General features: G+C 39.0%; 1 protein-coding gene across 1 annotated transcript in view; it reads left to right on the top strand.

The window, feature by feature from the left end:
* The window catches only part of kcnt1b (potassium sodium-activated channel subfamily T member 1b), an 84,686-nt gene that overhangs the window by 35,456 nt on the left and 27,129 nt on the right, over nt 1-22,101 (top strand). The window contains 9 exon segments of the mRNA XM_030060156.1: nt 11,572-11,651; nt 13,499-13,601; nt 14,594-14,650; nt 14,795-14,843; nt 15,065-15,124; nt 16,307-16,381; nt 16,774-16,857; nt 19,242-19,336; nt 21,053-21,233. Coding sequence (XP_029916016.1) covers nt 11,572-11,651; nt 13,499-13,601; nt 14,594-14,650; nt 14,795-14,843; nt 15,065-15,124; nt 16,307-16,381; nt 16,774-16,857; nt 19,242-19,336; nt 21,053-21,233 — 784 coding nt within the window.

Here is a 22,101-nt window from a genome sequence, read left to right as displayed (position 1 = left end):
AATGTAGTTTCAGCACTTCTTACTGGTTTACTTGTGGGAAAGTGAGACTCTTGTGTCTTCTATGATATGAAATAATTATAGCTGAAGTCTTGTGTTTTCTTTCGTCAACATTTAGTTGTCATACAGCGGCTCCTGGCTAATAGATTAAATCAATTACATGCATGATGCACTTGCTCTCCTCTAGCTTTGTTTCACATTTCCAAAACAAAAACAGCCAACCAGAAAGACTAGCACTTCAAAGTCAGCTTAAAAAGGAAGTGAAAATGGAGCTGTGCAACCAACAGCTACTGAAAGTAAATGAAATGGGGTTTTTATTTTTATTTATTTTCTATTTATTAATTTAATAATTTATTATTTATTTATTGTCACTTGAGTCAAATTTGGTGCAAGTTCAAACTCGCAGTAATATCTCAATAATCTAATTCACTGAGAATTATCCATTCAGAGAATGTACCAGAATGATGACTCATGGCTCTCACTCTCATCATTTTTATCTTAATACACACAATTTGAAAATCAAAACTGATCGAATTATAACAAAAATCCCATGTAGAGAGAGCAGTGACTCCCAATAAAGAGCGATTTGACCAGTAACTATAAAATATGTAGTAACTGACCCTGTGACGCATTGGCTTTCCTTTGATAATGCATGCAGTAATTGCCTAGCCATGACAAACCATAAATACCACTTTCATCTTGTTCCTAGAAGCTTGATGTATGATTAATTTTGAACCATCATTCATTTAGAAAAGTTTCTTTACATTAAAGCCTGCTGTTTGCAATAGATTGTTGAACATATTGCTAGCATATGTCATAGTAATACAGTTTTTTTCATTCGCTTTTTCCAGTATAATGAAACTGGGATCCACTTTGTCATCATCTTCACCTCCAAACCACAGCAGAAGTTTTCTTTTGCAAATGTGTTCATACCTTTTGATTGGATTCACACATTTTTCAGGCTCTTTTGCACAACACTTCTCACATGTGTCATTTACATGGCCCTGACTCCATTGACTTCACTGTGGTAGTCAAAAGCAAAACATCTGCTCACAGCTGATAGAAATGACCTGCATCACTATGAAATCACTAGTGCACCTGCGTCACTGCCCTTTCCACAAATCACCATTCACCAATCAATCAGGATGCACCTACAAAAAAGGGGCCTATAAATTGTATTCTGTATTTTTTTTTCTCAACTCCTTTGAGTTTTTCTGTGTAATACTGTATGTGACTTACCGTATTTCAGTTTTTCCCATCAATACAGTATAATTTCACTTCAAAGTCTTTCTGAGTTTGGATGCAATTCTTTATTGTAAGTTCACATTTGAATGTGTAGCTCACAGGAGAACCTTGTTCAAACTGATAGCTGTATTTTGTATTCTGCTGTCAGCTGTGTTACAGTACAGTAGAGCTGACTGAAGGAATCTACTCATTTGGGCAGAAGTTGAGTTGTTTGAGGGAAATATTGGATTTTGCTACTTGCTTTACAATATGTAACTATGTAAATTGTCAAAAATATGACTGCAATACACACAGGAAAAAAGTAAGGTTGAACCTGCTCAGACTAAAAAAGGTGTGTTGCATTTTGGTGTTGAGTATGAAGTGAGTGAGTGGCTGGATTATGTCCCTTGACTGCGAGTTGTACTGGGCGGTGACAAATTGTGCTTTTGCTGCATGTTTGAAATGTTTTGTCATGGTAAGAGCCTTTTGCAAACAAAATGTGTTATTTTGGGAAGTGCACCTCTCATTAGGCCTATGGATTAACTGTTTTGATACCAGCATTTCTGAGTTGACAAAGGAGGTAAAGCGATTGAAAAAAACTGTAATAATTACAGTATTGATCTTCTCATTATCGTGCAATATTGTTGGCCAGTGTGAGGATGCAAGTATCATGATTGATATTATGACACAATCCTTATGTAAGTATGGATGACCAAAATGTGTTAATATAATTTTTTTTAGATCAACTGAACATCTTTACAATCCACACCAATGTGTTAAATGGTTTTCTTAATGTGCACGTTTTCATGTCAGCAGTCACCATAAGTGAGTGGTGTCGTGTGTATTGGCATTGCGCAAATGGATTGTGCTCCTTGGGGATGCGGTAAGTGGTGAGTTGCAAGGATATGCTGGGATGAAAATGTTTCCTCCATCAGTGTCCTCATCCACTTTGGTGGTGATTCTCTAAATAGGAACTCACGCTGAGTGTATATGCACACAAAGCACTGCAGATCAACAAGCTGAAATTACTCCAGGAAAACTTCACCCTAAAACATTTGTAACAGTGTGAGAAATGAGCTATTGGTGATGTATCCCGCCTTTCTGGGTTCATTTGGTTCAGCAGTGTCTTGTTTCTCATTCCTGGACAGAAATATAAGAGACCAGAATGCACTTTAACGTTATGAATAAGATACACAGCTGCAATCTTAGACTCACACTAGTGTTTACGGATTTTTTGAGTAGCTTTATTCATATGCCTATATACACACCTTGACTCAAAAGTAAATAGTTCATGTCTTCTCTCTGGGCTTTATTGACAGAGTTTCTGAAAGTGTAGGATGCTAACAGAGGTAGAAGTAGATGAGGCAACTTTGAGAAAATTGTACAGAAATAGTAAATTGCAACGCTTGATAACAAAATAACTCCTGGAATGACCTGAATGTCAGAGACTGATTATATATAACTAAAACTAAAACTGACTCTTGTTAAAATTAAAAAAGATTGCCAGCGTGGATTTTTTTATTTCCTTCAACACAGCACAACAGTAGCTATGCCTTAATTTTTGAACAGTTTATTATGTGAGAAATTTAATGCAACATTTGTGTATTTGGCATCACATGACCTTAATTTATTTTGCAATTTATTTTATTTCACAGAAGTGTTTCTCTCACATTACGTAATACCAGACATTTGCTGTAGTCTTTTCTAATGGGCACTATTAGTCTAGTGTTTCCACAGTGGATTTGTTGCTTTTTCTGTGAAACCAGAAAAATGATGGTTTCTTGCCAGTTGAGAAAATAAATTGAGCAGGTTCAAAAAGGTCGAGAAGAAGGCGGCTTTTTTGTTTACAAACCCTATCATGTTCATATTTTGCATTAAAGTAACTGATGAGCCAATTGGTGTATTTTTAATCCATTTAATCTGCTCTTGCTGCATAACATTGTAAACCATCCAAACAGAAAAAACATTATTTGTCATTTGACGGTTGTGTCTTTCTCAGTTGTGCTTCTGCCAAATTTTTCACTGAAATAAAATGGTTGTGTTTTTCTTTGGGTCCAGTGAGTCCAATTTTTCAGCATAAAATCATGGTTTATTTTTAAGTAATCCAGTTAAGGCTCTGTGTGTGCTCTGGTTTTATAGTGTAACTTTAGTTGTTTGCATTTTTATACTCAATTGTTTCTGTTGTTAATGTGTCAGTTAAATACTCAAATATGCATACACTGTACATATGACTTTCACTGTCTTTTACATAACAGTAAAATGAGGGAGAAGAGCAGATAATTCTACAGTCGTGTCTCAATTCAAGGTAACTTAGTTCCATGTCAAGCTCCTAGTGGGTGCTGTGCAAAAACCTCCACGCTCCATTTATTGAAGATTTTGTGCTTTGTTCCAGGGCAATAGTTTGCATATTAAAGATCATGTCCATGTCCTGGAGTGGTCTAGTCTTTATATCTATTTCCACCACACGCTTTGTCCTTGACAAATGTATGGAAAAGTCCTCCTTGGCTTTCCACAGTTCCTTTCTTAGACACCCGTTTATTATTTTTAACTTAGTGTAATGGCCTGTATCCTCGGACAAAAGGACTTTGAAGTTCACTGAACATTTTCTGACCCTGTAGTTTGTTTTAAATGACAGTGTCATTTATCTTTGATATATGCTCCTGTGTGAGACTAATTTGTAGAAAGAAGATACCCTTTTCACTTGGCTTGACAGTTGCCATCATCTAATCATTGAGTTCAGGCGGCACCTCACTTATATCTCAGTGTTGTGACTCTCAGAGTAGAGCCTTACACTTTGCAGCAAGCAACACCTCTCACAGCATTTCTGTCAAGGTAAGATCTTAAGAAATCAATAATCAGGCATTTTCTGTAGAGTCCTCTATTTGAGAGTCTCAATCAAAACATTCATCTAATAGCAAATAGTTTTTGAGCGACTTTTTTTTTTTTTAATAATTTTTTTTATTATGTATTTTTCTTTGAAACCTCAAGAGTCTAACTCTATAGCCCTTTGGCTTCTTGAAGATAAAGGCACAGCTTTTGGTGAACTAGCCTTTGCCACGAATTGACCAGAATGCCATTCACCTAGCTTCTTTGATGTCCTCAGTCTGTAACTTCTTCTCCATGACCCCAGCTTAAGTGTTCTTGCACTAAGATAGTTTTTCTACATGAGGATCATTAGAGTATGGTTTCTTTCTTTGGTCCACTAATATTGTCATCATTGCACTTTTGTGACTTTGGTGAGGAATATATTTGTTTGGCTCAATGCCACACTTGTCAGTGTCATGAAGTCACAGATAACTAAACAACGAAATCAATTTATTTTCAGATAGTGCTGTAAATGATTAAATGAGCATCAGAAATGAATACATTCCTATTACAACTGCACATTTATATTGTGAGTCCTTGACCTTGACAGACATGCAGAAATTGCTTTGAATTGCCTTTCCATCAGAGCAAGGTTGAATAATTCATTCATATTGTCTGAAAGTTCCTCTCTGTGAACATCCATTTAAAGCCAGCAAGGTATCATTGCTCACTGAATAGCTGGCAGTTGTGTATCAGCCAATACCCAACAACACCAAGGCCATTATTCACTCCACCTGCATGGATATTTATATTGCCATCATTGCCCCTTGGTAAGTGCAGACTTTTCACAGAGTTAGCAAAAACAGATTGAGCCATCTGTAGGATGATTCATTCACAAATTGATTGAAACCCCATTTAAATATATTAAAATGCTGCTGCAATGGACTTTGCTCTAACATGCACTCAGTGTTGTAGTGCTAATTTAGGGCCTTAAACACATCTTTTGCACCTTTACAGTGGATGAGACTCTCTCTCACTACTAAACCACATATCCATCAGCTCACACTGAGTCTAAGGATGCAGCAGAGCATCAGGGGTGCCCCATGCCTGCGTGTTCATGCTGGTCTTCTCTGTTCACAAGCCACCTGGCTCACATTAAGTTGATTAACATCCCTTTCCCACTACCACTGCTACCATACCCACTTGATTACAGCAGAAATCCTGTGTGTGAGTACATTTGGCATCCAAACAGATAGTGTTTGACACTACTCAAGAGGTTCCTGGCTTCAACCTCCATTTGAAAAAGTGGCGTCACACTTTGCCTCAGCTCATGTCTGGCCTGAATCCCATTCACCTATTTTTGTCCCATTGGAATACTGTAATGAGGCTATGAAGAAGTGCATTGCAGAGTTACGGTACAGCTGAAAATTCGGTACTATATTTGAGTCACCACAGATTATAGAGTCATATGAGACACTTAAGCAAGACAGTAACAGTTGTTCCCCATCAAAACACCATGGGAAGTGTTAGAAGTGACTTGGCTACAGCTGGCTGATCAGAAACAGAGAACAACATACAGGCCTCCACAGCTTTTGAATATTCCTGCCTGTCCATGATATTTTTAGAAGTCCCTGCTGCTTTTATATCAGAAACTCTTCTGAGGGCGGTGCCTGGCAATTATTCATGCTCCAACTGTTTACACTGTCAGAGGAATAATAGAGCAAACCTGAGAACAGAGAAATCCAAAATATATACTCAGGGTGTGGTGGCAATGATTGACAGTGTGTTGCTACTCTGTTTACAAGAGAGGAGCTGGTATTACAAATATGACAAATAATCAAATTTCAGAGGGACTTTGTGCTGCATCTACTCCCTGAAGCTTGGATCTTATCATATCCCATTATACAACTACAACCCTCCAACCAAACAACCTGATTGGTCAAAAATCAGTTGCTATGCCAACTCTTTTGGTAAGACGGGAGGTAGTTATCAATCTCTTTAGTTGTTTCCTCTTTTCAAATAAAATAAAATAAAATTGTATATAAACTATCAGGGATGGAAAGAGTACTAAAACATCATACTGCGGTAAAGGTACCTGTATCTTGCAGAAATATTACTTAAAGGAACAGTGTGTAGGATTTAGCAGCATCTAAAAGTTACAAAGCAGAATGGAATAAAACAGCAGTACCTCCCACCCTTCCCGTTTCTAAATGCATCCTTCTGAAGCCAGACTGACTGAGTCCACCTCTCTAAACTACATTAAATCATGGCATCTTCATCTGAGATGACATTGACAAGAGACGAGGGCCTTTTATTTGGCATTTTACAAAGTTATTTAGACTGCACAACATTACATCATAATTTAAACATAAGAACATTAATGTTAGTTGTGGTAATATGATACCCTCGCGTATCCCCATATTGCAATATTGTTGACAAATCTGACTGATTGTAAATGGCTTCATAATTCATTTATATTGGTCCAGTTTCTGATGTAATTTATATAAAAACCTTTAAATACCCCTGATGGCATGGGGACATTATGTGGTCTTTGGTGTACAGTTACCTGCTCTCATACCTATGTTCATACTGGAGAACATGGAGTTATTGCTTACTGTTAGTACTATGTTAAGAAATGGTAACAGCCATGACTAGTGCTGAAATATAGATGCTGAATTCTTTTCTTTAGTGAAGGATGCATGCTCGGAGAGAAGTAGACAACAAGTGATGAGTGCTGTTCACTGGAGATACAGAAAGAAAACTGTATCATATATGTCAGACTGAGATGAGGCTGAGGAGGGCAGGGGTTGACAGAACAATGGAAAGATACAGCTAAGGTACAAGACACCCTCATGTCCTTGACTTGACACACAAATGTTCACGTCTTTGACAGGATTGATACATGTAGTGGATCTGCAGAGCTTCAGGCAATACAAGAGAAAACTAGAGGAAGGCTGAGAGAGGCGAACAGAGATTAACACAGGGTTATGGCCTGTACAGATGGTTACAGTCAGATCAAATGTCTGCATCTTGGTAGCCAACATTTTTATTATAGCATCAGCTCACCATCTCAGGATTGACATGTTTTACAGCTTCCTCCCACAGCACTCATGAGCATTATCTCCTCATTGATGTTAACATGATGCTCACTGATACCACTGTTCACCTGGGCTTGCGGCTGCAACACTCCAACAAATATTCCATATGGCGGCAAGCATCTGGCTGCTGTTTGACAATAGATGATTCAGAGTGAATGCAGACTTAAACAGCTCTGCTCTGTTGGGCAGATTATCCTGAGGTCAAAAAGCTGTTTGATGGGCTGTTTGATGTGTATTTACAGTGTCTACACAGCAGTCATGGTCTCTCAGTGTGACAGGAAAAGTTACATAAAATTGTAATCCCATCACTGGCAATGCCGTGAGAATGCTGTAATATGTGTATGTGTTTGCCTGCGCCTCGTTTGTGCCTCAGGGTGAACAAGTATGCGTATTTGTGTGTGCATATGCTATCATTGTTGATGGTTCCCGGCAAAGCCAAATAAAGTATTCATGCTCTCTGTTGATCCAAATCTACATCTCAACCAAATAGCTGGCTGGCCCATTGTTGTGCTCGATCTTCAGGGCAGCAAAATGATTGTGTTGTCCTGTGAAATACAAAGGGAATGATACCATAATATTAACAGGGTGGAGACATGTCGCTGCCTTAAGATTGTTTTTTCTCCAGCCTACACTCCCACACATATACAAACATGCAGATGAAATAGGCTTAGAAGGACTTTCCTCAGTGTCATTTCACTGATGCTAATTATCCAAGATGTCAAGTGAGTAGGGGTAATTGGAAAACTGCCAAAAGAAAGCTCTCAAGAGTTGGCATGTTCTCCAGATAGACTCTCCAGAGAGATTTTTCTCTCTAAAGTTGTTGCTCTTTTATGGTGTTTGTACTTTCTATAGAAGCTGTAATTGCATCAAAACAAGCAGAGTAATGAAGCAACGTCATTTTGAGACACTCTGTAAGAACACGTCTGGGGCTGAAATCTTAAAGCTGATACTGTGAGACTGTAACTGTGGTGGTGGGGATGGGTGGCGAATATTAAATGTCTATTGAAATTATGTGGAAAAAATACAGATCAAATCCATGAGCCTATTTCTAGTATTTCTTATTTCATCATTTTAGTTCTAGTTAATAGCCCATCTTATTTTATTATTTTAACTGGTTACTTTACTTACTAACTACTTTAACCTGCTCACCTTGCTTTTCCCTTCAGTTCTCTCTCTCTCACACACACACATTCACACACACACACACACACACACACACACACACACATGCATTTCTCCATCTCAGTGCACACACACCAGCACTCACCCTGCCTCTTTCTGTCACTGGCATTTAAGATACCCTAAAGGTACCACATTTTTATACCCAGCACACTAATAGCACATTTAAGACTGTGTCTGTGTGTTGGCAAACAAAGTGCTGGTTACATGGTGATGATGACCATAAAGGTGGGGGTGAAACTGTGGCGCCAGAAATTACAGTTTAATATAGTTTGATACATTAATGGAAAACCCTGAATGGGTCCAATTATCCTTGGGTAGCCATTAATATACCTGAGCGGAGTGTCCAAGTTTAATACATTAATGGGAAACCCCGGATAGGTCGAATTATCCTTGAGTGGCCATTAATATACCTGAAAGGGACACCCAAATATGTATGGGAAATAAGAAGCAGGATATTCAGGAAGCTGAATATCTGTCATACAACCTTCATGTCGATTGAGAGTCTTGTGTTTTTTGCGAAGACATACCTCCATGATCAAATGACAAATTGTAGGAGAAGCAAACAGACACACTGCCACCTATGATGTTCCTGTAGTATTTCTGTAGTCATTCAGTAGCATCACTGTGGCTAAAAATATGCCTCCTCATGCCCCATGCTGCTGCTGCAAGAAGCAATAGTGGAAACTCTGAAAGGAGCTATGAATTTAGACCTATTTGGGTCCAAGCTGTTTTTGTAACATAATCATTTACCTGTAAAGTAAAAAGTAAATAATAGTGTGTTTCCTCGGTATTCCGTCTCAATATTCCAACAAAGCTGCACAGTGATTCAAATTGTCCTGTCAATTTAAATCTTTATACATCTATCTCAATGCATATTATAGATTTTCAGTGCCCAAAAATATGTTTGCATGACTCATGCATTTGATTATGTTTGCTTAATATACATAATCCGTCAACACTGAACGTTGTGCCAGTGCATTTTCTGATTGCCAGAATGTCCCTGAATTAAATTGCTTACACCAACAAATGGTATCATAGCACTGAATGTCCAGATCTGATTCGATTCAGGAAATTCTGAGTCGGGTACAGCCCTAACGCTGTCTCTCTGTTTTGCCATTATGCATTTGCGATTGTTTTACCCTTTGCTAATCAGATAAGCTTGTCAGTGGGTTTCATATAGCTATATGCGTCATGTAGGATGCTGCCATGGTAGAGGTGCTGGTAAGTGTCCTCATACAAGAACATTTCAATGTGTATCTGCAACTGATTTTCTAGCTCTGCACCACACACACACACACACATACACACACACACACACACACACACACACACACACACACACACACACACACACACATGTGAGCAAACATTTCCTGCCTGGAAGCTGTCTCCATGGTGATGGAGTCAGGAGAGGGAGAAAGGGGAGTAGGAATTGGGAAGATGGTATACAGTCTCTCCAATTCTCTGTATGTTTCTTTTCTCTCCCCTTCACTCCCTCTCCCTCAGTCTTACATTCTCCTTTCTTCCACCTACTCTCTCTTTCTCTATATATGTTCCCCTTAGGAATTGGCTGCCGTAATTGCCCTCCTCCCCCCTGTTCTCCTCTCCTGTCTTTTTTTTCACCCAGTAGGCCTATTCATCCTGTCAGACAAGGTAGCAGGCTCTAAGGGTCCCTCCCAGGGCTGAGAAGCCATTATTATTCCCCTCCACGCTCATTAATGGCAGCAAGACCTCTACATTACAGAAACAGACTTAATGGGTCTGCCTCACATCCTACATTCATCTGAGCTGCCTCTGGACATAGAGGTTACAGTACCTAGAGCATCATTTGCGCCTAGGTGATCATCAAGCCCAACTCTCAAGCCCATTAATGTGCATCGTGTCAGACAAACCCCTTAATTGCCCTAGATTTGTTATAACACTGTGTATGTGTCATTCGCTTTCTCTATGATTTGTGTTGTAGATATTAATAGGAGATTATAGTGCAATTATAAAAGGATGCCACTGGGTTGGTGGAAATTTGCTTAAATCCTTCATTTTATCCAAGTAGCAGTGCCATAATGAAAAAATACTCCACTGAAAGCAAAAGCCCTGGATTAAGCAACAAAATATACTAGCCATCAAAAGTAAAAAACTCTTTTTTCCTCAGTGTAAAATTATTGCATGATGCATCTCTGCATTAACCTCTACGTGATGTTGTAGGTCTAACTCCTTTATACTTTTGGGCAGATAAACTTTAACAATGGGTCATGTTTTATGAGTCTATCATATGTTTTACATAAAACTTTGTTCTGCAAAGGAACTAGTGACTACAGCCGTCAGATAAATTTAGTGCAGTAAAAAATACAATATTTTCTTCTGAAATGTAGTGCATCAAAATTTTTTGGTGTCACAAATTGCAAATACTCAAGTAATTGGCCAAAATTGTACTTAAATACACTACTTAATTAAATGTAACTTTTCACCTCTGCTCCATGTAAGCTAGGTTGTTCTTTCTTCTTCCTACTAATTCATACAGAGATAGAGATTTTATATAAAAAAGAAAATGCTATTTAATGTTATGCAGATGGACATTCAGTGTGAATATGAAATATTAAGAGTGAATAGCAATTATTCAAAACCCACTGTGTGGTCCCAGTGAAGTGATGGGTTTGGGCTCATGACTCAGGGGAGCTATTAAAGCCCATACTGAGAGTTGAAATCTTGGATGCATCATGCCTTCATAATAGCATGTGCATGACAGCAAGGCTACTCATTGTTACTAGTATATGTGTGCCAGTACAGTGCAGGAGTGAAAATAATGACTTATGTTGAATAGAAAATAAGATTAGTCAGAGGGGTGGCGTGCCCACTGATGCAGATTTTCACTGGAAACCCTCAAAGAATAGGACACTGATAGTAAAAAGAAGTACCAGTAGTCTGCAAAATTTGGCAGGATATCACACTATTCTATGGAACATCCATGCAATAACAGGATGCAAAATAACTGATGTGTAACTCCACAACAGTAGACGCGTGTGGTAAGATTTGATATAAGTGGCTTTGTTTTCACCAAGCGAATATGATTGCTTCCTCAAGGACTTCGTTATACCACTGGATGATGCATATTTAGTCAACTGTGATTCACTGCAACGTTTGATGTGAACAGTTGTGAATTTCTTTTCATTGTGTGAGTGTGTGTGTCTGGGTATGTGTGTGTGCATAGGTGTGCCTGCTTGCATATCTGACTACCTGTAGGCTAACGTCATGCTGCTGTTCCTCCCAGGGTGCAGGTGGAGTTCTATGTGAATGAGAACACCTTCAAGGAGAGGCTGAAGCTCTTCTTCATCAAAAACCAAAGGTCAAGTAAGTATAACTGAGAGAGAGAAAAAGGGAAAGGGAGAGAAAAATCACAGCTCTCTTATTCTTCTATATTTCAAATAGCAAGAGGCTTGCCTGCACCAGAGATGCTCCGAGCTAAATGAACAAATAAAAGAGTAATACAGGAAGTTGCGGTAAGTGATGATGCATATCCAATTTCAGCCTCAGCCGAGGATTTTCATTTTTACATTAGCCACATCAGAGTAAAGTGCTATATTTGGGATTCGCACAGTGTGGCCTGGCAAGGAGAGAAAACATGGTTTTGGTGAGGTATGAGGCAGGGTCGTAGATATTTACTTCTTAAATGATAAAACTGGCAATGCCACTGCACGTCTGATAAACTGCTTGTGCTGTGTCAGGAAGTCATGTCTTTGCATCCCTTTCTTTGTGACTCCATGTGTGCATCCATGTGTCTCTGTTAGCAGCGTTTGTAATGCAGTTAACAAATAATTGGCATCGACATGGCTTTATTGCCTTTTCTCCTTCCGTTTGTTGTTTGAGACCACCATCATTGACATAGGAAGTAACAAAGTCTAATGATAATGTCACACCAGCCCACAGGGAACTGACAAACTATTCCACATAGACGTGCTGTTGTGCTCTCTGTGTTTGTCCAATTTCAAATTAGTTTAGCATAGATGCCATGCGTCCAAAGAGGTCATGTCACTGGAGATTAGGTGCTGGATACTGGCTGATTGGAAGTGCTGCCCTTAGATAATACACGTAATGCCACCCTCTGGCGGCCAAGTGTACCTGCAGTTACAGGTACAATTAGCAAATACACAGACCAGCAGGTTTACTGTTGGTTTGATTTATGTAATGATATGGTGAAGAAACCATCTTGCATTTGTTTTGACAGATATTATAGTCACAATTTGATTCACAGTTTTAGTGTAGATGGTATGTTTTACATCAGTTTTAATTTTAACTGAAAAAAGCTTAAAATGATTATGATGGGATTTTTACTAGGGTCTGTACCAAAAAAACGAACGTTTTCGTACATGTGGGGGATATCACTCTCTGTAGCACTACAGCACTTCATTTCTAATGTTATTTTGTCACTCAGTTTACTTTTATATAAACACTGCAACTGCTGCAATGTTGATATTGCACTCCAACGTATTGTAATTTTGATGGTATTTCGATTCATTGTTAAGCCTGTTTATTTTTTTTTTTTTTTACAAACTGGTAATTGTACTGCCACTGACATTACCGTGTTACCTTCTCAGCTCATTCCATACAATCCGGTTATTTAGCTTGCAGCAGAGCCCCTCTTCCTGTTGTAAGCCTTTACTTCAAAGTGAAACCTCCTGTGTTATTCTGTGTTATTCTTGGAGGATTTGAAAGTTACCGGTCAAAGTAAATCAGTTGTGACAGGGTGCTGGAGCAGCATAGAGATGCATTAGCCATGCTTCAGGGCTTTTGACAGATATAGTCACTTTAGGCCTTTCACTTTGGGCCTGTCCTGCACCTTAACAACCAGCATTAAGCAGTACTTAACCACTTTCTGATGAGCTGAGTGGTGAGTACATCTGCCCTCAGAAATGCTCTCACACAATCACATAGCTGTGCCATAACACTGGAGCGTCAGACTTGTGGTCAACGGTATTAAATGGAGGAGTGTTTTATGTCTGAAAGGAGAGAATGATAAGTTGAGGACTGTGAGCAAAAGACCAAGAATATAAACATGACAGCAACAAGGCCAGCCAGCTGAGTCAGCCCTGGAATGACTTCTAGAGTTTTGAACAAACTCCAATTTGGCCAGTTACCACCCAAGTGGTATCGTTTATGAGTGCAGTCCAACGTTTTGTTGTGATGTTGTTGCTCTGCAGGTCTGAGGATCCGCCTGTTCAACTTCTCATTGAAGATCCTGACCTGCGCCCTTTACATACTGAGAGTCAGCCTGGACGAACCCAAGGCCAACTGCGATGTGTGGTGAGAGTCACACTCTGCCATTGTCACCCACTCATTAATTATCCACCATTCAAGATGTTTCTGTAGTTTTTGAATTGATTTTGTATGATTTCTTTTATTTGAGTGTTAATCTGCAAGACCCTGGTTTGTGTTTTTGTTTATAGTTTTGATTTGGTATTTGTTGAATGTTATGTTGTGTTCTAATGATAATCTGTGAAACCCTTGTTTGTTAGTTTTAATTTTGGTAACGTATTCATTGCTGCGCTGTACCTCAGAGATCAGCATCAAGGACTGTCACTTTTTTTTCCTGTGATTCCCTATCGAGTAACTCAGAATTTTTGTAGGTGGCGCTCTTTTCTGTATCTACTCAGCCATGGTGGCTATTCCTGCTCATGTTAAATACTTTTTTTTTATTTCTTCTAAACAAGCAGCATCACCTCTGTGCACCAGCACATGATGGCTCACAAGAAAGACTTGGGAAGCTTTTATGAAATGTGCATGAACCCTGCACTGAAAAAGAATAAAAACTGAAAAATGGAGTGAAGCAGGGAAGAATTTCTTTTTTTGAGTGTGAGCCATCTACCTGTCTTGAGCTTTTGTAAAATGTAATAAGGTGAATCAGCAGTGTTTTATCAGTCAGATATAGAAAGTGTCAAAATGGATGTTCATTTATATGAAAATGTAGTGGAGTATCGCCTTCATCATTTTCAAATTTTTCATAATCATGGCTTTGAAGCTCAGAGATCCTTCAAGTCTAAAATGAAGAGTTTTTACGTTAAGGGTTTTTTGTATGTAGAGTGCAAACGAGCGGGCAGTGTTTGCTCTTTGTTTCAGTGCAGCGATGTGAAAGTTGTATTAGTGTAGAGGGCCTTTATTTTTGTGCTTTTTTTCTTCAAGCCAATATAACAACTAATGGAAATGCCTCCCAATGGGCATGTTTTCCACACAAACCCGCAGACACACACACACTCGCACAAGCTTTCACACTGTTTGTGTCTTTCCCTCCTCCGCAGTACAAATTGTCAGAACAACAGTTGGAATACCACAGCAGACCCATCGAAAATCAACTGGTAAGTCATCGTAAAAAAAAATTGCCAGCCCTGTTATCACCTAATTGTAAATTGGAGCGTGTTCAATTAGTCTTGCGGCAGCGATGTGGAGTCTCATTTCATTTTATCAGCTACATTTTTTTTTTTTTTTTTTTTTTTCAACAGGGAGTTGATCTTCTGGGTTTGCAGACGGGAACCTGTATGGGCAATACAGGTGCGAGAAATAACACTTCTAGCGCTCAATATCCACAAATCCAATTCCTCTGCATGAGCTGTACCTCAACACACGATTCAACCCTATAGCAAACTATGAGCAATTTATAAAATAAAAGCATTTTCGAGCACAGGTTGTTCCTCAGTGAATGTTTAGCTACCAGAACCAACGTGAGATTGCTCTCACTGGGTTCATTTGTCTTCCTCTCCCCTCTGCCCCAGGTGACAGTGGCCTTAATTAGTTTCTTGGAGACCATGCTTATCACATATCTCAGCTACAAGGTAAGGAACTGCGCTGTTTCTCCCTTTAATCTGTGCTGAGGTTCTACAGCTGTCTGGCGAGAGCCCTGCACTGCCCTTTTGTTCTCTCTCATGGGCTGACACCTTTCACTGTCCAGTCTACATGACGTGTCGGTGCCAAGACTCCTGTCAAAGATACAGCTCTTTTGAAGATTTAGTCTGCACCTTGTCAGTGTCTTCAAGGTATCGCCATCCTCAAAATAAGCTGGTCTGTCTTTTGAGGCTGCTGAACATCTCTTTTGGAAACACTAGGCTTTCATCATAACAGCGACTGAGTCAGAACACGTCTGCTTATTTTGAATTTCTATTTAGCTGCTCTGCTTGCAGAGCCATACTGATCATATAAATAGAGCTGGGTAATGAGAATATGAGCAGGCAGACACAAATAATAAAACAGCTACAACAGTCAAATACGTCCAGAAAATTGCATCCCTTTACTTTAATATCACCTGTAAAACCTGGAGAGGACAACTCCCGTGCTATATCATGATAAAAATCCAAACAACAGCAATATAAATATGTAAGACAGTAAAGGTAGTTAATAATGTACTTTATTTATATTTTATTTATCTAAAAGCAAGTGCAAAGTGTTTAGTTCTTTGTTTATTTATATCTCTTTATTTGGATCTATTCTTGCAAGAGTCCATAAAATAAAGTAGTGTTCACAAAGTGTGCTGCAAGAAGGCATAAAAAAACTCAAAACAAGAAGAGTACCATAAAGTAAGAATTAAAATGCGCTGTGTTGAAAAAGGCATGTGGGCACACAAGTTGTTTCATGGGTCACACAGTAATAAGCTTGCTGAAAGCCTCTGCCGCTGTGCTCAGTGCCAAGCAGAGCCGGCCAAGAGAGAGCATCATCGACACACTCTGCAAACGAATAAGTTCTTTAAATCCTAATGAATTAGACACCGATCGATGTGGACTGTCGCTTCATATAACCCCCAGCACTGTAGTTACAGCACTACTCTATCTAGCTGTGATCACCTCACTTTAGTTACACTCGTTTTTATCTTTGGAGTCTAAGATTAACCCTGGCAATAACATGAAATCACGGTTAATATTTTATTATTTTATTTTATTCTATTCTCATACCAGTTGAGTTTTTACCTTGGTCATGCATGTGAAAACCTCTCAGAAGACTTTTCTGTCTAATTTTCTTCACAGGGAAACATTTGGGAACAGATCTTCCAGATTTCCTTCATATTGGAGATGATAAATACAGTGCCATTTATAATCACAGTGAGTAATTAACCTGATTTTATATTCATACAGGAAACTTCAAATATTGTTTTGGCTTCAGGCCAGTTTGATATGGATTGGTCTGAGCTGTCTGTGAATTTTAAATAATATGCAAATTCCTACTATCACTATTACCACTGCCTCATCTTGTCCCAAACAGATAGATAGATAGATAGATAGATAGGTTGACTGACTGATTGATTACACTATTCAGCGAGCAGCAAACTATATATATATTTTAACAGGTTAACTCTTAATCTGCTTTTAGATTTAATTGCTCCAAACACTTTGCCTTAATGAAAAGCTGTAAATGTTTTTCACCACATATATTGGATTTAATTTTTCCACATAATCTTTCTTTCTTTCTTCCTTTCTTTCTTTCTTTCTTTCAGATCTTCTGGGCCCCACTGAGAAACATATTTGTCCCTGTATTTCTCAACTGCTGGCTAGCCAAATGTGCCCTGGAGAACATGATTGTGAGTACTTTTCAGGACGACAGACCTACATATTGTAGCGCATACAGAAACTGTTGGATTGTGGACATGAAGATGACATGGCCATATTTGAAGTCCTCTGCTCTTATGCAACACCGGCTGCGAGAAGTTGCATCTCTAAATGTACAACCATTTGAATAGAATTGATGACACAGCGGTATCTGTGGTTTTTGACCAGGAAGCGATCATTATGCTGCTGATATGCTGGATTGTTTTGTGTTTGGGAAGCAACTTGATAGATAACTGCAATATCACTTCTTAAACACATCTTATTTGCATTCTAGTTAATATATGTAGTTTAGGCTAGCATTACTATTGAATACTTGGTTGCCAAACTAACTTGACAGCCTATCTACAAATAGCTTCCTCCTAGACCTCTTGCAGTAGTGTCACATTTGACTTCAAACTCTGTTTTGATGATCCAGTCAAGAGAGTTGCTCAGCCCTGTTTCTTTCAGTTAAAAAAAAAAAAAAAACATGGCCAGAATCAGGTCTTTCAGGTCTTTCTTATTCATCCCAGACTGAGAGAAAGTTATCTATGCCTTCTCTTTGATCTTATCGTAGCTGGACTGTTTTAATGGTCTTCACTCCCGTGTGAGACAGAAATCCATTTCCCGTTTGCAGTTACATCAGAATGCCACAAGCGAGGTGCTAATACCAAGACTTGGGAGTCTCAGGCCAATATCACAGCCATATTAACTTCCTTCAACTGGCTGCTTATTACATAGGAAATTGATGGATGATTGAATGAATGAGTGAAAATTTCCTTGCCCCAAAGGGAATTTGCCCTGCACTCAGTGACACATAAAAACACCGAGCGGCATAAAAAACATTAAAACCTCCATTAACCTAAAAATCATTAAACCACCATTAAACTTAGGGACACATCAAGTCATAATAAAAGACACAAGTTATCATCATCATCATACAATAATTGCTGTCTCATTTGAAGTATCTCTTTTTTCTTTGTTAAATATTTATTTACTTTTCCAATTTTCCACAGAACCTCTGTGAAGGTGGCAGCCTTGGTTGCTGGAGATTTGTGATGCCACTGCAAAGTCTCTATACTCTAATATCACTAACCCTGCATATAGAGAAAAAATAGCAGTAATCAAATGAAAAACTTTCCCTTGGGGTCCTTGAACACTAAAAACAGGAAAGAAGATGAAGGACAAAAAAATGCAAGTGCAAGTGTAAGCAATACAGGACAAAACAGTCCAATGCAATATAAAAGAAGTAGCATAAAAGTGACTGGTGCATAAAATTCAGGTATTACAGGACAACCCTGTTGAGAAAATGAAATTATTAAGCAATTAGATGATACCCAGTTGGTGTATATGCTGCCGCTGTGCCTCAAATGAAATGTTCAATGGATAGAGTGAAAGGCGTGGTGCCAGGGCAGCAGATAGGCAGATGGTGGGATGCAGGGCCAAAGAGACCAGCGCAGGGAGAGAGGGAGCAAGGACAGCTTGGAGAGGCGATGCAGCAAGGTGGCGGCCAGGCAGAACATGCTAACAAGATGTAACTGAACATGAGTCGTGATCTGCTGCACTTCACAATCCATATGTACGAGAAAGAGGATCATCTACTGTTAGGCTGTAGTTATCAGCCAACGGTTGAGAGTGCAATTTAATATCCTGCTCAAGTGGAAGTGCTGTTGCTGAGCTGAAATTTTAAAGCAGACATTCTCACATTATGAGCTTTTCCATGCAGGGATAAAAGGAGGCGAGGACAGAGAATTAGAAATAGATTAAAATTAAAGTGATAATCTGCAAGGCTCTTGTTTTTCTTGACATTTATGCAATAACCAGTCTAGACTACAGCGTCTTATATTTCCTCTACCTTCATTTACTAAACAATCTGTTGTTGTTGCTGAATATAAAACATCAATTTATGTGCAACAAATAATTTTTTGGGGTAAGGAGGGATATCCTTGCCCACTATTTCATGGTGTCACTTGGTGGTAGACAAAAGCAAAATGGAAATTTCTGAAAAAGCTGCAGACTAATACTTTGCATGTAAAGACAAAGTAATAATCAGCAGTATTTTAGAGATATCTCCGTGCTGAGTTTCATAGATGAACCAGTTTCAGATGCAAGACTTGTGGAAAACCTGCACTCATTTATGGATTTTTTTTTCTTTTTTTTAAATTTAGTGCAATATAGTATTTCAGTCCACATATATTTAAAAAGCTTAGAAATTAAAGCAATGAGAGAAAATGTAATCTCTTACTTCTACTTTCAGCATAAGTTTACATTATTATGTCAATGAAAAGGCCTGCTGTGCTCTGTAAATAATCCTAGATAATTAGATCTGTTTGTTGGTTCTGTATGTGCCTAATGCAACTGTGCATCTGCCCACTCTCAGAATGACTTTCATCGTGCCATCCAGAGGACCCACTCTGCCATGTTCAACCAGGTGTTCATCCTCATCTGCACCTTATTGTGTCTGGTTTTCACCGGGTGAGTGATCCTCTGTTCCTGGCATTACTCTCAGAAACTTGTCTCTGACACGGAGGCTTTCATCTCTGTTCACTGACCCCCAGGTGTCTTCTCTGGACCTTGTGCCAGTTGATGGCTGCCCTTTTAGTTGATGCCATTTACGATACACCTCTGGAAATAGATGAGATTTCTTACTCAGTAGCTGTAATGTGCTTTGTGTTGTCAGCACAAGCAGCCATTTTGACATGAAATGGCAGGGTAAAAACAAGCGTTACTAATGACATTAATTAAAGTCTTCTTCCTTTTAGGTCAAACAGAGCCTATCCAGTGAACCAGCTTGCACAATAGCAGGATCTAAAATGGAATAGAACCATAATTAATGTCATTAGCAAACACCTGAGTTTACCTGCTATGTTGTGTCAAAATATCTACTGTGAAAAGATTCATGGTAAAAGAAATTAAGGGATATGAAAAGACTTTTTATAAAAGAATGTTAATAAATACATGCACAGTGTCTTTGCAATCTAGTGCATGTTTTTTTTTTTTTTTTTTTTTTTTTTTTTCAAGCACCGAAAAACGCACCGAAAAACACAGATGAAGCAATCAAATTGCTTGCTTGATTGTAATAGTACAAACTATCTCAGTGGGCGGGACAGCTTTTCTGAACTAACCCTGAACTGAAGTCCAGTGAAAGATGCAGACAGTAAGTTGCTAGTATTATGGAGCTACAGGTCTTCAGAGTTGAATTTAGCCATCAGCAAACTAGAATAGCAAAGAAGAAAAAAGGAGAGAAGAAAGAAAGGAAAGAAAAGAAAATGAAATAAAATTGAAAATTGACATTTTGTTTTTATTCATTAATGACCATCACTTACTAGCTTACCTAATCAGAGAATATAACTAGACAACATTTTGTTCATTGTTTCAGTGTAGCAAATGTGCTCAGTTTCATAACATTAGCTGCTTCCCCTCTTAATTCTTTCCTTTTTACATTTGGCTTCACTCTAATGTGGCTCAGCCAAAATTATTATTCCTGCCTCTAAAGCAGCTCTGCCCTGAAATGTTTGTTTGTGTAACTAAGACTCCAGTCTGCTGTAACTGATGTGCAGGTCATAGGTGCTGTTGGTGCAAAAAAATGTTTTGATATCAGTGGCAATATAGAAACACAGGCATTTCACAACAACAAAAATTGACAATAAAGGAGCATAATGGGAGAAAAGACATTTAGCAGGCATGGTTAATGTTGATCCTTGATTCTTATCTCACAGATTTTAACTGTTTTGTGTTTATGAAGATCACAAATTGACAAAAAATGGGTAGTATTGAGACAAAGACTGTCATTCACCCCTGCACACTGTTCAGCCTGTGTGTGTTGTGACCACCACCCAGCACCCACCTCCTCTCCTCATCTCAAGTCCCCTCCTTGCTCCAGGGTGTCATTATTTGTCCAAGCTATCACTGAGGGAAAAAAATGAATTAACACAGGCGGTGAGGTGGAACCAACTGAGCAATCAATGATGTCAGTCCAAATGACTGATACTGATCAGTAGCCTATATTTAATGATTTTGGTGCCCTTTGATCTTGGGTAAATTGAATTTTCATATCCAGTTCACCAGCATGTTAATCCTCATGTCACTCCAGTGGGCCATGCTGTATAGCTCGTAATAATCTTTATCCACAGGAGACAGTCAGAAATAACACCATCACATCTATCTTATTAATCCCTTGTCTTTTTGCAGGGCGTGTGGGATACAGCACCTAGAGAGGGCTGGGAAGAACCTGTCTCTGTTTGACTCACTCTATTTCTGCATCGTCACCTTCTCCACCGTGGGTTATGGGGATGTTACGCCACAGATCTGGCCCTCCCAGCTGCTAGTGGTCATCCTCATTTGTGTGGCCCTGGTAGTGCTCCCACTACAGGTAATGGAGCTAAAGCAACAGCTCTTAAAGTGGATTCTGAGGAGCACTAAGGCCTCTTGTCTAAGTTCAAGGGCCTCTCCAGTAAAATTATTGTATTTACCTGTTCATATAATGTCAACATTGTTTCCAATGCCAGAGATTATCCCAAGACAATTTTTAAGGATATTTTTTATTATAGCTTTTTAGAGATTATAGAGCAAGGTTTATCACTGAAAGGTCTCTGGTTGAAAGCAGCTGGGTCAAGCTGGGCAGCGAAGTGATTCCCCTGCTGGTTGGTGAAATAGTCTCACCTCCCTCAGCAGTTATCACAGAAGTGCCCTGAGTGAGGCACTTAACCACCAACTGTTCCAGAGGAATGTTTCAGTGGCCAGTTACAGTCCTTTTTTAATATGAGAACTCAGCGAGGTGTACTGTTGCATGAGTCCTATTTCACGGGTTCAGAAATAATTTACATAGGCTATGACGCGGCTCCACTTAAATTCCCAGAACCTAATTTTGTCCCTGTTCCACTGGTGATACTAGAACCTGAGGACTGAGAATCTTTGTAGAGGAGCTTGTGATGTGGGGGAGCTAGACTGGTGCACCCAAATGCAGATTGCAGAGAGGAAAGGACACAGAACTGAAGTAAAAAGGTATTTTATTGTAGGGAAAAGAGGAGTTGGAATGATGTGCTGGACTGAGCTGAGCATTAAACTCGGTCAGTGTGAAACAACAAACAGCAAAGCAATGGAAACTCCAGGTTGGACAAATTAAAAGGTTCATGCCCTAAGCAGTGTTTGGGGAGAAGAAAGTATTCAGCAGGTGTTCGGCTCATCTATTAAAAATGAAAAAATGTATTTAAAGTGGTTTTTTTTTTTGGTCACTTCAC

This window comes from Myripristis murdjan, chromosome 9 (genome assembly GCF_902150065.1).
Source record: "Myripristis murdjan chromosome 9, fMyrMur1.1, whole genome shotgun sequence".
Classification (NCBI taxonomy): Eukaryota; Metazoa; Chordata; class Actinopteri; order Holocentriformes; family Holocentridae; genus Myripristis; species Myripristis murdjan.
Note: the sequence above shows the minus strand (reverse complement) of the source record. Positions and strands in the feature narration are given on the sequence as shown.